This window comes from Acartia tonsa, chromosome 1 (genome assembly GCF_053477335.1).
Source record: "Acartia tonsa isolate MP-2025a chromosome 1, ASM5347733v1, whole genome shotgun sequence".
Classification (NCBI taxonomy): domain Eukaryota; kingdom Metazoa; phylum Arthropoda; class Copepoda; order Calanoida; family Acartiidae; genus Acartia; species Acartia tonsa.
The window spans coordinates 14,271,475-14,289,017 of NC_137260.1; the positions used below are offsets into that span (position 1 = coordinate 14,271,475).

The following is a 17,543-nucleotide window of genomic DNA, read 5'->3' on the forward strand; positions in this document are numbered from 1 at the left end:
AAGACGGTAATATGTCAGAAATAACCATAACTTAAAAAGCTTTAAAATTGCATTTAGGCAGAATGTCGTCAGTTCTGACATGTATTCAAGGACGCCCAAGCTTTTTTCAGGAGGGAAGGTTGGGTAAAATGAGGACGCCCAAGCTTTTTTCAGGAGGGGAGGTTGGGTAAAATGAGAGTTTTTCAAGGGCTAGAGAGGGGGGATCTATTGTGATTAAAAAATTTGTAGGTTGTGGCGAGGGGGGGAGGGTAAACAACCCTTTCCTTCCCCCCCCCCCCCTTTGGATGTCCTTGCAGATATTGACGTATGAGTTATTATATTCAGTCTAGTAATACAGTGGCTTTGTTTTTACTTACTTGGGGCTATGCTAACACGTCTTTTGGATTTCAGGTTATTCCTCTTATCAAAACTTTCTCTGTCACACTGAAACATTTTTTATAAAACAAGGATATGAATAAAACCATAAAGCGAAGCAAAAAACAGTCAAAAGAAAATTGTTTTATACATTGTTGGTAAAGATATCATTGAAAATACGTGTGACGGACGTACAGACGACCATACTGACATACCCTTATCAAAAAGTAACCACGCTATAAAATGATGAAAAATAACCAAATTTCAGTCAATGCTTCTCTATAATTTACCTTAATTTCTCTTGTTGTTTGTCCAGAGTGAATTGAATCATAATCACTAAAATATATGCTTTTAAAAAAATATTGTAATTAAATTTTCGTAGATACTTTTTACATGTTTTTTCTTGTGTTTCAAATTCCTTCTTTCTGAGATAAAAAATGAAATTCAATAAAATCCCAAAAAAGGATATTGAACTAAGTATTATTTTGAAAATACAGGATTTACCAGATTCTGTTAAATCTTTAGGAGGGAAAAAATGCATTTTTGGAATGCTAACATCTTGTTTTAGGCAAGTTAAAACACCCATCTCAAATTTTGAAATCGTCTGTAATACGGTTTTATGCATGATTTTTCAGTATAGAACAGATTCTAATTCAGCGGATATTAATCAGTTTTTTTTGCACGATTTTGGTTTCAAATGTCTAGACATATATCTTTCCTGTCAATAGGAGACTTATCCTGCATTGATTTCAAGTCATAATCTTCTTCGCTTATACTTCCAAAGTGACTGCTTTCTAAAAGAAAAATAGTTAGTACATTTCAAGTTCTAGTGTTTATTATCTCATAATCTTCAAGATCTTGCATTTTAAAACAAAAAAATAATAAGTCTTACAACTTCGAATCTTTGAAAATAAGCACTAATTATATTAAAGAAAAGAAGCTTTTGCAGTACATGGTAAAATTTTCCTGGAGTCTATAATTTCCAAAATAGATAAGAACTCTAGCAATGCTATTAACGGTATAACGGCTGAACGTACATATTTTGTTAGCATTATCAGCAACCGGCAAACGAAAGCACACAATATATTCTTAAATAGCTGATACACAATTATGAATATTTATCTCGCAGAACACCTGAATGCACGAAAAAGAGTGTTTTCTTTTGCTAGGCGCTCTATATTCATTCTAGAATTTTAGCTCTAAAAGATTATTTGCAGGCCTTCTTATATAGATGTGTGGCATTACATGTATGTTAGTCGTTTGGCAGCTAGCAGCCCTAAATTTCTTATTTTTGCTATAATCGTTTCCAGCAACATTTTCGTTTCTATGAAAAGAAAACTTACTGTTTGGTTTGATGAGGTATGTTTTTTGGCCACTTTCTTTGATAATATCATCATTTAATGGACGAGTTACAGGAATACACTCATACTCATCACCAAGCAAACTGATATCCGCAAATGTATACAGATAAATTTTGTCAATAAAAAAAACTTTTTAATAAACTTATTTTTCATCCAAAAGTTAATTCCCAAATTTTATTTTTTTTAAATGGTAAGGTTAACTTACTTTAATGATTCCATATTTACACAAAAAATTACAACTTTATTTTCAAAGATTTCTTAATACCTACTCTTTTGGTATTTTTTTTATTATACTAAAGCTTTTATAAAAATCTTAATATCCAATTAATTTGATTTTATATTCTTGAATTAGAGATAAACTTGTTTTCCTTTTGGTTGCTTCTGTAATATGAACAGCTCTGAAGTGAAAATTAGATTAAAAGACTTGTCTTCACGGATGGAGATTTAAAAGATTTATGTTCACGATCACTTTAACTAAATATAAAAATAAAATGTTTGAAAAATTGAAGTTGAACCTGTTACAATGTGGAAACATGACAGACAAAAAGTTAGCCAAACAAAATTTTTGGAGACCATCGTTTTAGATATCAGCCCCGAAGGGCTGGGCTAACAAAACTGGTTTTATTTTATAACTTGTAGAAAATTGCCATTGATATGATACATTTGTTCAGTATTGCTAACAACCGATTCTAATCCGGCTGATGTTAATCGGTTTTAAAGCTATACCGGAAAAATATCTACGTTACCCTGGTTCTCCAGTAGACTCCATGTGGTTGGCAATAGTTACATCCTCGGACCATATATCATACTGCCATTTTCTAAAAAACAAGATCACATCAATATCACTAAAAACATACGAACATTGATAAAGAGAGTGACTGCATTTTTAATGTTAAAGCAACACAATATAAATTCTAAATCTGATAAAAAATCTAACTGTTTCAAGAATTATCATGCAAAGTTTGAAATTGATAGGGCAATTTTTAAGTCTAAATGAACGATTAGGCCTCTCCGTTAGAGATAGGCCTAAAATTGTAAAATGCTTTTTAAATTATGTAGAATTTGATGACTGCTATTTCTGGCATTTCAGCAATACTTAAAAAGATTACCTCAAACCAATGAGACCAGATAGTATATACCCAGAGTGAACTCCTATTCTCATATTCACATTTACATTATGCTCTCTTCTCACCTGAATAAAACAAGTATTTCATTTTATTCAACTTACTTTATAAGATATAGAAGATATAAGATATACATTATTTGTTAAGAGCAGCTTCAAGTGAATTTTGTTTTTGAGGAGTAAGGATTTTCTGTGAGAAACTTAAGTTTCTACTACTGAACCCAATATTCCCGGGATGTTTTTTTGACTTTGAATACAGAGATTTAGTTGCTAGGGGCGCAGCCACTAGTAAATATTATATTACATTAATATACTTTTATGATGTTTTTGTAGGTACATGGAAAGTTTTACACTTTTTTTGTCGTTTACAATGCGAAAGGTTGTGTGATTTTTATCCATAGAATATATGCGAAATTCTTGAATATAATCTATACCTACCTCTTTGATAAGCTGAATCATTTCAAGACCAAGCTCTACAGAGTGGTTAGCATGCCTTAATTAAACAAGAAGAATGAGATTATGCAACATAAGCAACGTTTTAAATTAATTAGTGTTATTGCCGGGTTTTTTTGATAAACACAACTTCATAATTCATATTCATTTTGTTTGAATTATTAAAAAAAAATTACTGTATTCAAGAACCCCAATGATTTACAACTATTACAGAAAACGTATTTTTCTTACAAATTGGCATACTTAATCTTAATTCAAATTAAATACCCTTACCCCAAAGAATTTCCCTTTTTTCAGAGCATGACGATAGAATAACACACCAAGTAAATCATAAATTGGATGTGCTTAGGAATTAGGTTTCTTTTAACGTTACTGATTGACGGACGGACGGACATACAAGATGAGATATCGAGTAGAATCACTTCTCAAAACAAAGGACAACCTGACATCTTTCTCAGGTGCCCCAGAAATGCTGTAGTAACAATCTCCCAGGATTTTTATTCTCATACACTTGCAAGTCTGCAACAAATAGGAACTAATTAATAAAAAAAATCTGCAAGATATAACTGAGGAATAAGGGATTTTGAGGGATAAGACAACGAATGATAAATTGATGAACCTCTGTTGATTAAACTATTGGTTAATATAACTTTGGGTACCAGAATATAATAATTTAGAATAATTTGATGCCAAATGTCCACTCTCCCAGATAAATAGATTAAAAATAAGTCACTGTGATTTATTATATTTTCAGGGAAACTTTATATATGTCCTGTTTAATATTTTTATACTTTAACATATTTTATATTGTAGCCTCACAAAAGAGCCTCACTTGAAAAATTTAAATCAGATGAGAAGTTAAGAAATATAAATTTACAAGTTATAAAAGTAGGTGTTATATATTTCTTAAAAATGCTGAAAAGAAAACTATCAGCAGAATTCTTCCTAAGTTAGTGAACCACAAACAAATTTTGTTTTTTTTGGGAGGTTAGGTGGAAAGGAGGGTTGAGACACTCATGGTATTCGATAAAGTAACACTCAACTGACAAACAACCCTTTGACTCTCCGTTATGGTAGTCCTCACTGTGCGAGGAAAAAAGTTACGCCTGTTAATGGGACGAGGCATTTACTAATACAAACTTATTATCAAAAAAGAGGGGGTGTGGTTAGGGTTTGAAATGACGATTTAAGGTAATATTCAAATAAATCCAGATTTGGTTAGCAATAGCTTATTTTTTTTCATTTCCCGAACTAGCTAAACCTGCTCAATTCTAAAACAAGTATAATTATTAATAAATCTTTTAAATCAAGTCTTTTATGTTGATTCTGAAGAAAAAGAAAAAACAGAGATGGGTTCTTAAAAGATAATGCCACGTTTTTTCAACATTTTTTACGCTATGAATAACAAGCGCGGCATTCTCGAAATCTAAACAGAGTATACAACTTAAGAATTCAAAATTTTAAAATTATTATTTTAGCCATTTGTATAATGTCTAATAAACTTCTGAAAAGATATATTAATTAATATGCAGCAAAAATAGATTTAAGATAATTTGTTTTTCTTTTATAAAGGTTGTACCAACAAAAGCCAAATAATTAAATAAATAGTTGTATACTCTGTTTAGATTTCGCGAATGCCGCGCTTGTTATTCATAGCGTGAAAAATGTTAAAAAAACGTGGCATTATCTTTTAAGAACCCATCTCAGATATAGCTTTTTATTTTACCAAGAATGCTTAAATGATCTTATAGATTAAGGATGCATTAAAAGAAGCATAACAAATCTCACACAATATTTTTTCCAAAATTAAACATGGGGCTGAGGTGTACTTTGAGGTTATGTGTCCTTTTTGGGATATGGTGAAACTTTAATCTATAATACAAAGTAGAACGATGTCTGTCTGTTTGTTTGTTTGTTTGTTTTTCTGTCTGTCTGTTTGTTTGTTTGTAGCGAAGGATCTCGCTAACCACTGAACCGATCGGGTTCTCCTTAACAGGGTAGATTCTCATATGTCCCTGGAAGGTTTATAACTATTTTAGGGGAGGGTACCACCACCCTCCCTAGAGAAATTAAATTTTTTTAAAATTTCTCAATTTTAGAAAGAGAGTTCAACGAAAAACAAACATCAAACGTAAATTTTTTTTACTTTTTCTTTTAAAATCTAAAATAAGAAATTGAATTACTAAATTCGACTCTCTCCTCCTCAAGTGCCCCTAGAGGCCTCTAGGGGCGTAGCCGCTAGTCCTTATAATAAAGTAAAAGGATATCTGTCTGTCTGTGTGTGTGTACCGAAGGATCTCGCTAACCATTGAACTGATATGCATTTCTTTTACAGGTTAGCTATTCATAGGTCTTGGAAAGGTTTACAACTATTTTGGGGGAGGGTCCCAACACCCTCCCAAAAAAATCTCCTAACCCCAAGTATTTAAAAAACCTTTTTATTTTTAAAACTACAAATGAAAGTGGTAGGGGTCAATTTCCCCCCAGACTCGAGGGCCCCTAGAGGCCTGAAGTGGTGTAGCCGCTAATTGTATTATAACTTACCTCTGCTGCATCGTCAAATTTTCCAAATAGATCATTCAGAGTTTGGACAAGTTGGTATGGTTCCAAGCTAGTTGTCAGGGGGGTAAAGTTTACAATATCTAAAAATATAAATAATGAATTTCTAGACAAGACAAAGATGATTTGGGTCCAAGCTAGTTGTCAGGGGGGTAAAGTTACAATATCTAAAAATACAAATATTAAATGTCTAGACTAGACAAGTTGATATGGTTCTAAGCTAGTTGTCAGGGGAGTAAAGTTTACAAAATCTGAAAATATAAATATATAATGTCTAGACTATACTAGTTCTAATGGTTGTAAGCTAGTTCTCAGGGAAGTAAAGTTTACAATATCTCAAAATATAAATATTTAAATGTCTATAGTGAACAAGTTGATATGGTTTCAAGCTGGTATAGTTTTCAAGGGAATTAGTTCCAGATATCATAAATAGAAGGTAAGAAAATCAAAATACAGTAAAGATATATAAAAGCCCGTAAAAAGGTGTCAAATTTAAAATATCAAAAGAAAATTTTCTAAAACAATACTGGGAATATAAAATAGCACAAAACCATTTAGGGGACAATGTGAAGTTTCCCTTTTAAATGAAGAATTTAATCAAATCAGTAGTAATCGAAAACGTAAGCTATAGACAAAAATGTCTTACTACTTGATATAATACTAGCAACTACGCCCTTGAGCCTGAGGGAGTGTGTAAGTTGCCCCCCCCCCCTCCCCCCCCCCAACTTTCAATTGTAGTAAATTTGGATGAGGTCATTTTTTTTATTGGCAATTTCTCTTGGAAGGGTGGTGGTACCCTTCCCCAAAATAGTTATAAACCTTCCCACAGCATATGAGAACCATTGGTTAAGCGGTTAGCGAGATCCTTTGATACACACAGAAAGACAGATATCCTTTTAGTTTATCCAGAAGATAGGAGAGATCTAGCTTCACTTTTAATAATTTAACCTGCATAAAGAATACTGACATCCTCAAACCTCTTGAAATCACGCATCCTAACAAAATTATATTAAAATAAAAAAAACCTAAGAATGATCTCAATCATTAAATATTCTTAAAACACAGAACCCATACAAGTATATTTACATCACAATTTTTCATATATTTCGGTACCAAATGTTGTCAGCACAGCAGTTGGGGATTTATACATAAAAATCTATACAGAAAGAATCTATAATTAACTCTTGATTTGTCTTGCATTAATAAATGTTAAGGACTTAAATAGATATTTTCAAATGTATTAATTGTATTTTAATAATTATATATGAACTTTTTCATATGATCAATTCTTTAAAATGTTTAAGCATACCTTAGAAGGTTAATTAAAACGTTTTGGAGTTAATAAGATCTTAACCATCAAACAGAACCTTATAATTCAAGGATTATTTAAAAGTGCATAAATTCCATTAAGGTACCCAATTATCAAAGGAAACTTTTTAGAAGCCTTGAATTTCATGATTACGTTCTACCAAACACTTCAACAGTTTCATTATTGAAAATATTGTAATTCAGGTGTAGATAATATATCCGGGACGTATCTAATCAATTTAAGGACAATTATTTTTTTCAGTAAGAATAAAAAAGCAGAGACAAAATAGTCAATAGTTCGATGTTAATTAATCGGTTGTAAAATTGCTTAAAATCAAGGATACTCTTTACAGTAGTACTTATATTTTGCCTAGTTGCCTAGAAATGACCATATCAAAAATTAAATAAAAAGTAAAAGTAAAGTTAAATAAATTAAGAATTGGTGTAAAAAATTACATTTTTAGGATTTTTTTAGTTTGAAAAAGAGTTTCTACGCTTTCTAAATTTTTTTTATTATAGCTACATTATTATTGGTACATTATCCAAGCCTGCTTTCTAGATTAGATCAGTCACAGACCGAATCACTCAAAATGTATAAAAGCTTTTCTTAAAGAAAACTTCATAACATAATTTTATATTATCAAAAATTCTTGTTAACTCAAACAGTTTCTTTTTTAATGATGTATGTATTCTTTTTCCAATGAACTTTTAGGGTTCTTAAGGGAAAATACATGGACTAAATATTGATGTAAATTGTACACCCACTATTTTAATCGAGAAAATTACTCAATATATAGATTAGAATTGTTGATGGAATGTTTAGACACTGATTATTTCTACAACCCAATCAAGATTTTTAAAAAGTTTTAGAGCAACTAATGAAACAATGTGCAATATTTTTTGGTAAGATTAAAACCGCTTTCCAGTCTAAAAACTGTAAGATTCAGTCTTTAAGTTAAGTAGAACTTACAGTAATTACTTAATAATCACCCATTATATTATACATCAAATAAACATCCAATTTCAATATTAAATTTTCTCCCAAATCTACTAAAACCTTACTGGAAGGATGGCAGTTGGTTTCTGTCATCATTAGAATACAAATTCTTCAGGTAGTTTCTAAGGTCATTCTTCAACTACAATATTATATAATTAATTACATTTGTAATTCATTATAAGAGAAAATATAAATCTGTCAGAAGACTTTACAGATTGGTTTGAATGCATCATAATCAGGGCTCAGCAGCCACCAAATTCAATTGAGCCACCCTCAGCTGCAACCACTCTATTGTCATCCTAACCTATACTTAGCAATAACTACAAAATTTATATTTAACCGCTATATTTCATTTAAAGAAGACTAACATCTTATCTCTTTATAAAATTTTAATTGTCTTAAAAATGTCAATGAACTGAAGCTTACTTCTGAAGAAATGAAAGCTGGAATGATACTGTTTATCAACTTTGCCTGGAATAAAAGCAAAGAATTAATAATTTCCCATAGAAATCAAACCACATTTATAGCGTTATGGAGAAACAAATTTATTTTACAATTCATCATTGGTTGGAGAAATCTTCACCAAAAAATAAGCTTGTTATCTTTAATATAGGCTGATAAAAATTATTCATTACTTTTCCCACGGAGAAATATTCAATATTTGCCAATAAAATATCAACACAATATTTGGACTGGGGTATCTCACCTCCTTGTCTTTCTCGTGTTTAAGTTTGAAAGTGCTTTCAATACAATCTCTTTTATCAAGAAATCCTCGTCTATTGTTTATTTCTCCTACATATCTGGAGTACCTGAAAATAAAAGCCTAATTAGATATTATTATGATAGAAAAAACCTGTTTATTATATTATATATATGAAGACGACATTATGACAAATATTCAAAATAAAACGAGGTATTAATTGTACCACTATGCATATATGAGTTGATTGATAGATTGGCATGAGTAGCTAAATAATTCATAAACAAGCTAGTACTATTTCTTCTTTATTTCTTTGTGTTGATCATAATGTTGACATAAATGTCAGGTAACTAGCCCAAATAAAAATGCATCTATAAGAAGTTAGAAATATCAATTCTATTGACTGTCATACCAACACAAACTCTTAATATAGTATACATAAATCTTGATTTAGCTATTAGATCCGGTCCTCAGACATACTAAAAAATCATGTATAGCAATGTATTACAGACAATTTTCCATAAATATCAAAATAAATTGATACTAATTTTGTTAGTCTGAGACTCTCATCCTTTGGGGCTAACAAAAATTGTTTTAATCTTGTAATTTTTCATTTTGATATCAGCGGAAAGCCGTCTATAATACAATGCAATAAATAACATTTACCATCCGATGAAGTTTAGAGCTATGTGGTAGATCATATCCGCGAACAATTGTTTTGTGTCAAATTCTTCTGTATTTCCAGTTGAATCCAAGGCAACTTTCTAAGTAGAATCATAAAAAAAAGTAGGACATGATTTTTCCTGCAGGGGTCCTAACCCTGCCAACTTGTAATTAATATAACCTGGTCTTACATGACTAAGTCACTTTGAAGGGGACAGCTAGTAGAACAGCATTAGATTAATAGATTTTCTCGTATTTATTCGAATCCGGTGGATAGGAACCGGTTCTCATCCATACGAAAAAACTATGTCTAGCATCGTATTATAAACGGCTTTCTACGAATATAGAAATGTACAATCATAAGATTAAAACCAGTTTTTTTAGCCGGTGCCTCCGGCACCTTGGGGCTAAAAAAACTAGTTTTAATCTTATAATTGTACATTCTATATCCGCGGAAAGCCGTTTATAATACGATACGAGAAATAACTATTACATAATAATGAATAAAAACGGGTATACTCCTTTTCACGACATCCCTCCATATGGAGCGATGATTTTAATTGATCGCCTCTTATGACATGGGGCGATGTAATGGCTCCTTGAAAGGGGCGATTTAATAGCCCCATATAACAAGAGGCGATGTTATGACTCCTTGAAAGGAGCGATTTAATAGCCCCTTGCCCTAAAAGGCGATTAAATGATCCTTTATCGCTCCTTTATCGCCCCTTCTAAAGAGGAGATGATATGTCCTCTTATCCCAAGGGGCTATTTAATTAAATATCGCCTCTTTATGGCCCCTTCACTATTATATATATCTTAGTCCCTTGATGGCCCCTACATCGCTCCTACATTGCTCCTACATCGCCCCTTCATCGCTCCTCCATCGCTCCTTCTCCAAATTTATATTACATTGTACTTTGATGGCCCCTACATCGCCCCTCCATCGCTCCTACATCGCCCCTTCATCGCTCCTTCTTCAAATTTATATTACATTGTACTTTGATGGCCCCTACATCGCCCCTCCATCGCTCCTACATCGCCCCTCCATCGCTCCTACATCGCCCCTTCATCGCTCCTTCTTCAAATTTATATTACATTGTACTTTGATGGCCCCTACATCGCTCCTACATCGCTCCTTCATCGCTCCTACATCGCTCCTTCATCGCTCCTTCTCCAAATTTATATTAAATTGTACTGTGATGGCCCCTACATCGCTCCTACATCGCCCCTACATCGCTCCTACATCGCCCCTTCATCGCTCCTTCTACAAATTTATATTACATTGCAACTTGATGGCCCCTACATCGCTGCTACATCGCTCCTTCATCGCTCCTTCTCCAAATTTATATTACATTGCAACTTGATGGCCCCTACATCGCTCATACATCGCTCCTACATCGCTCCTCCATCGCCCCTTCATCGCTCCTTCTCCAAATTTATATTACATTGCAACTTGATGGCCCCTACATCGCTGCTACATCGCTCCTTCATCGCTCCTACATCGCCCCTTCATCACTCCTTCTCCAAATTTATATTAAATTGTACTTTGATGGCCCCTACATCGCCCCTCCATCGCTCCTACATCGCCCCTCCATTGCTCCTTCATCGCTCCTTCATCGCTCTTTCTCCAAATTTATATTAAATTGTACTGTGATGGCCCCTACATCGCTCCTACATTGCTCCTTCATCGCTCCTACATCGCCCCTACATCGCCCCTTCATCGCTCCTTCTCCAAATTTATATTACATTGCAACTTGATGGCCCCTACATCTCTCCTCCATCGCTCCTCCATCGCCCCATCGCCCCTTAATAGCCCCTTACCTTAATTTATATAAAAAAAGCCCCTACATAGCCTCTCCATCGCCCCTTAATAGCTCCTTACCTTAATTTATATAACATAGCCCCTACATAGCCTCTCCATCGCCCCTTAATAGCCCCTTACCTTAATTTATATAACAAAGCCCCTACATAGCCTCTCCATCGCCCCTAATAGCCCCTTACCTTAATTTATATAACATAGCCCCTACATAGCCTCTCCATCGCCCCTTAATAGCTCCTTACCTTAATTTATATAACATAGCCCCTACAAAGCATCTCCATCGCCCCTTAATAGCCCCTTACCTTAATTTGTATAACATAGCCTCTACATAGCCTCTCCATCGCCCCTTAATAGCCCCTTACCTTAATTTATATAACATAGCCCTACATAGCCTCTCCATCGCCCCTTAATAGCCCCTTACCTTAATTTATATAACATAGCCCCTACATAGCCTCTCCATCGCCCCTTAATAGCCTCTTACCTTAATTTATATAATCCTTACCTTAATATATATAACATAGCCTTTCCATCGCCCCTAAATAGCCCCTTACCCTAATTTATATAACATAGCCCCTACATAGCCTCTCCATCGCCCCTTAATAGCCTCTTACCTTAATTTATATAATCCTTACCTTAATATATATAACATAGCCTTTCCATCGCCCCTAAATAGCCCCTTACCCTAATTTATATAACATAGCCCCTACATAGCCTCTCCATCGCCCCTTAATAGCCTCTTACCTTAATTTATATAACATAGCCCCTTCATAGCCTCTTCATCGCCCCTTACCTTAATTTATATAACATAGGCCCTTTATGGCTCCTGTACAGCCTCTGTAATTGTATTGCCCCTTCATTATAGAAGGTAGGGCATTAAGGTAAGGAAGGAATGTGACCCTCTACAGTTTTAAATTTAAGTTTTAAAAGGATGACAAGGATGACAACATTTATAAAAGCAAAGCTCTGAAACGGTAGAAAAAAGTTTAATGAACATTAATAATGTAGAGTGTCAGAACTGAATAATCAGAACATAAATTTAAAATTCGAAACAAAATTGTAAGTAAATTTATTGAGAAATTGCTTACATGCAGGAAAATGCTTAAGGACGTACTCACATTTTTTGGACTTGATTATAGATATGATTCGCTTATAACATTCTATTTTGTTGTCCTAGGAATCAGTATCTCAGAAATCAGATTAATCGGATAATTTTGATACATAAAAATTTGTTGTAAGTTAATAATTAGTATGCTTAAAATGGACGTACGGATATTCTGATAATGATTATAGACTTTCTAAATCGTACCTTTCTACTACAGGAATCACATGCCTAAATTAACGAAAATAGCTAACCGTTACGGACGTACGGACTGATCCTTAATATAGAAAAGCTTTGCTTTTAAAAAGTTAAAAAGATTTTTTGAGGGGATTGGGTAATATTTTTCTTGGGGTGAATTTTCTGGGAGGGTGGAGATACCCTCCCTCGAAATAATTATAAACCCTCTATGAACTTAAAAGAAGCTTCACTGTAAAGGAGAACCATATAGGTTCAGCGGTTAGCTTTTCTACAGACAAAAAAAGATTACTACTTTATATAATAGGTTATGAAAAAGGAAAAAAAAGCAAGATAACAAGGATAACAACATTCACAAAAGCAAAGCTCTAAAATCAGGAGGTCAAACATAAATTTTATTAAAATTAGCGTAAATCTATAATACAAAGTAGAATGATGTCTGTCCATCCGTCTGTCTGTCTGTCCGTCTGTCTGTCCGTCTGTCAGTCCCTTAAGATCTCGGTAACCACTGAACCGATTATATTCTACTATTCAGGGAATATACCTACTGGTCCTGTGGTGGTTTTAGGCTATTTTCTTGGGGGGTGGGATACCCCCAACCCCCCAAAAAACAAAAAAATCCCCCCCCATTTTTTTATTTTGCTGAAGATTTTCTTGGTCCTATTACGAATTTCGCCAAAAAAAATTTTTATCACCTCTTGGGGCAAAGCCCCTAGAGGCTAGGGGCGAATCTGCTAGTATAGAATATAGTAAAAGGGCATAATTTTATTTTTAGTATTTGATTATAATACTAAACCTTGTTGTCCTAAGAAACATTACTCCAAAACCCAGATGAATGGGACAATGATATTATACAAAAAAATGGACGTACATACTTTCTAGTAATGAATATAGTATTGTACCCAACTGTTATAGAAATCATTCTGCAAAGTTTGAAATCGATAGGATATTTATAACATGTCTAAATTAAAGAAAATGTCGTCTAAACGTTTGGACGTACGGACAAACCAATCCTTACTATAGAAAAGTTTCGCATTTAAAAAGGAAAATTATAATGAAAATATAATGAATTAATAGAATAAATATAAATAATATAATAACATAATGAAATAAAGAAAAAAAAATAAACTAAGAGAATGAAATTTTTTAGTTAGATAGAATATTGAATAAGGATCATATAATGGACAAACAGACAAAGTAAGTTATAGAGCAGACTTTAAGAGAATATGCTATTACTCAAAGATTATCACGAAACCTAAGTCTTTTGAAGCATAATTGAGAGACAGACAAAATAATTTATAGACTGGATATACATATGTCATGGGAATATTCACTAAAAATCTCAACAGTCTATCTTTAACAATAGCAGAGAAAACCACATGCTTAACTTAATGAGAAGAGCAATGACGAAAGGACTAACCCTAATTGTAGAAAAGTTTCTCTTTTAACAAAAAAAGTATTTTTTTTGGTCTGAAGCTTAAAAATTTCATAAACTGACTAAATTCTCCATTTAAGGGAAGCTTCACATAGGTCATGGGATGGTTTTTTGCTTTTTCATTTTCAGATTTAAGCCCCTAATTGGTTTAGGCTATTTTTCTGCCTCCTTACATTAAAAAGAGCGCAGCTGCAAGTGAATAAGAAAAGAGAAATATAAAAGAAGAATACATATTATCCTATTATATGAAGTAGTAAAACATAAACAAACGTTGGAGTGGACAAACCTAGGAATGGGACAATCGTCGGAGTGGACATTGCTTATGTAAAACGCAGGAGTGTCTTTTATTTTATTTATAAGATAAAAATCTTTCAAAACAAAAACAAAAAAATCTTGAATATCTTTTCTCACAGACTGAAATTTTAAAATCAGTCTGACAGTTTTCCAAAGTAGGTAAGTTCTATCGAAAGGCAAAGGTTTGAAACAGATAGAACATTTCATTAAACTAAAACATATTTTTTTCTCACATTGTTTACAACTGTCAAATATGTTTTTTTTTATATGCCTAACCCCTGCAGGGGGCTTATTTGTATATTTATATCTTAACCTAACCTAACCTGTTAGAAATAACTAAACAAATGTTGTTGAAACCTAATTTTTAAGATATTATAGACACTTCTGCGTTTTACTTATATAATGTCCACTCCGACATTTGTCCGAAATATCCTGCGTTTGTCCACGTTAGTAAGGCTGTCTGTTCTGAAACTTAAGATCTCAATAACTACTAAACAGATTGGGCTTTCTATTTCAGGTAAGCTTAATATTTGTCTTGTAATGGCTTTAGGCTATTTTATTTTAAGTCGAGGGATGGTTTTAGGCTATTCTATTTTAAGTCCTGGTAAGGTTTTAGGCTTTTATTCATTCCCCTTTGAATACAGAGCCAATAGATGCTGGGGGCGTAGCCGCTAGTCAATATACAAAGTTTTTTTTTGTCTGTAGCAAAGGATCTCGTTTGCTGCTAAACCGATATGATGTATGTCTGTCTGTCTATACCGTAGGATCTTGCTAACCGCTGAGTCCTGAGATGATTTTAAGATAGTTTATTTTTTTTCCTTTTAATAAATAACAGGATATTTGTCCATAAAAAGCGAAGCAATATCTTAATTTTTGTTGTTGGAACTGTTATTCAGTTGATTATACCAAGGATCTAAAGGAATAAGACAATGGCCGATAAATTTTTATCCATCCCTAATAAAATAAAATAAATATTTGTCCATAAAAAGCGAAGCAATATCTTAATTTTTGTTGTTGGAACTGTTATTCAGTTGATTATACCAAGGATCTAAAGGAATAAGACAATGGCCGATAAATTTTTATCCATCCCTAATAACGATACACAAAATTGCAACACTACAACCAAAATATGACAAAAGTCCCCAAAGTTTTGAGCCAACGAATAAGAAAACTTCATTATAAAACTTTGGAGACTATTGTAAAAATTGCCTAATGTTTCCTTTCTCCCTGAGATTATACAGACTATCCTTAAACTAATATTTACATTAAAGTAACAGGATGTTTATCAGTATCAACTGAACCGATATGCTTCTCCTTTACATTGAAGCTTATTTTACTCGCAGGAAAAGTTTTCATTTTGGGGAGGGGACCAACACTTTCAGCCCCCGGAAGGTATCACTTCCCTTAAATTCTTAACCTTCCCCCTCCCCCCCCTCTCCACCACATCTATTCATTAAAGTACTCCTAGGGTCATCTATGGGATTAGCCGTTAGTGACTTAAAAATAATTCAAGTGCAATGATATATTTACCAAATTAATACGATAATTTTGTATACATTTTTTATGAAAAAAAATTATTTTGCCAAAGGCAGCCAAAAAATAAGCAGCAAATATTTCAAAAATGCTCTGATAATCAGAGATCTACAGGGATAAGACGATTGTCGATAAAATGATATATATACATATATACAGTGTGTTTTTTTATGAGAACTTTTTTGAAAGCAATTTTACCTTACTTATAGTTATCAGAATTTAATGATTAATGGCTTATTCTCTTCTTTTTTTATAACCTTTAATAGAAAAGCAAAAAATATTTCAGTTTTTATTCAAAAAGTACAGTAAATTAAAAAAATTAAAACTTAGGTGTCAACATCTAAAAATGGTTTTAGTGCATTTTTCTTATAATCTACCTTTGCAAGAATGGCTGCAAAACGCTTTAAAGTTGAGATATAGAGCTAAAAGTTTATATAGATACTATTTGTGACATGTACTAGAACATTTTGAAATTTGAAGGCCATATCTCAACCAGGAAGGGAATACTGGCCCCCCAATGTACTCCCTCCATTCTTGGAAAGGGTAGAAGATTTGAGCATAAGAAAAATGCCCTAAAACCATTTCTCGTATTCATTTGAATCCGGTGGATAGGAACCGGTTCTCATCCATACGAAAAAACTATGTCTAGCATCGTATTATATCCAGCTTTCTACGAATATAGATATGTACAATCATAAGATTAAACCCAGTTTTTTTAGCCGGTGCCTTCGGCACCTCGGGGCTAAAAAAACTAGTTTTAATCTCATAATTGTACTTTCTATATCCGCGGAAAGCTGTTTATAATACGATGCGAGAAATAACTATTTTAGATGTTGACACCCATGTTTTGAAATTTTAAATTTACTGTACTTTTTAAATAAAAACTGAAATATTTTTTTGCTTTTCTGTTAATGGTTATAAAAAACGAAGAGAATAAGCCATTAATCATTAAATTCTGATAACTATAAGTAGGGTAAAATTGCTTTCAAAAATGTTCTCATAAAAAAAACACTGTATATATATGTATGTTTATATATTAATTATTCCCATTGATGATTCACAAAATTACCCCTTCTTTAGTTTAGAATTAGTGGTTGAAACATTTAGACACTCAACTTAATGAACTAAACAATCACAAAACAATAAAAAGTCCCCAAGGTTGTTAATCTAACGAATAAGAAAACGGTATTATAAAACTTTGGAGACTAGACAGCACTCTTGGATAAGCCAACTTATAACACTTTGGGAAGTATCCCAATCCTCCCTGGCGAAATGACAATGAGATTTTTTGGTAAATTTGTGGCAAACTTTATTCTTAATAAATTAGCACTTGCCAAAATTATACTGGAGAGATATTTCATTGAAGAATATATCTTTTTTTTTGCCCAAACTTTTCGTCAGCCAATAATAACAGATAAGTTAAACATTGTAAAAATAATATAGTAACTTAACTCGAGTTGTCAACGGCAGAAATTAGGTCCTGAGATGGTTTTAGGCCTGGAAAGGTTTATAACAATTTTATCTGTATTTCTTAAAATAAATTAACAGAATCTTTGTCTGTATGTATGAATGTCTGTCTGTACCGAAGGATCTTGCTAACCGCTGAACCAATATGGTTCTCCTTTACAGTGAAGATTCCTATAGGTCCTG

General features: G+C 32.8%; 1 protein-coding gene across 1 annotated transcript in view; it reads right to left on the reverse strand.

Moving 5' to 3' along the window:
- Nucleotides 1-17,543, reverse strand: part of LOC145326470 (adenylate cyclase type 2-like) — a 53,977-nt gene that overhangs the window by 24,551 nt on the left and 11,883 nt on the right. Inside the window, exons 13-27 of the mRNA XM_080169834.1 lie at nucleotides 9,522-9,619; nucleotides 8,862-8,964; nucleotides 8,582-8,626; nucleotides 8,221-8,294; nucleotides 6,799-6,845; nucleotides 5,836-5,933; nucleotides 3,734-3,810; nucleotides 3,277-3,331; nucleotides 2,825-2,907; nucleotides 2,462-2,533; nucleotides 2,084-2,113; nucleotides 1,698-1,798; nucleotides 1,073-1,148; nucleotides 645-690; nucleotides 357-423 (exon numbers count right to left, since the gene is read on the reverse strand). Coding sequence (XP_080025960.1) covers nucleotides 357-423; nucleotides 645-690; nucleotides 1,073-1,148; nucleotides 1,698-1,798; nucleotides 2,084-2,113; nucleotides 2,462-2,533; nucleotides 2,825-2,907; nucleotides 3,277-3,331; nucleotides 3,734-3,810; nucleotides 5,836-5,933; nucleotides 6,799-6,845; nucleotides 8,221-8,294; nucleotides 8,582-8,626; nucleotides 8,862-8,964; nucleotides 9,522-9,619 — 1,072 coding nt within the window. The remainder of the gene's footprint in view (nucleotides 1-356; nucleotides 424-644; nucleotides 691-1,072; nucleotides 1,149-1,697; nucleotides 1,799-2,083; nucleotides 2,114-2,461; nucleotides 2,534-2,824; nucleotides 2,908-3,276; nucleotides 3,332-3,733; nucleotides 3,811-5,835; nucleotides 5,934-6,798; nucleotides 6,846-8,220; nucleotides 8,295-8,581; nucleotides 8,627-8,861; nucleotides 8,965-9,521; nucleotides 9,620-17,543) is intronic.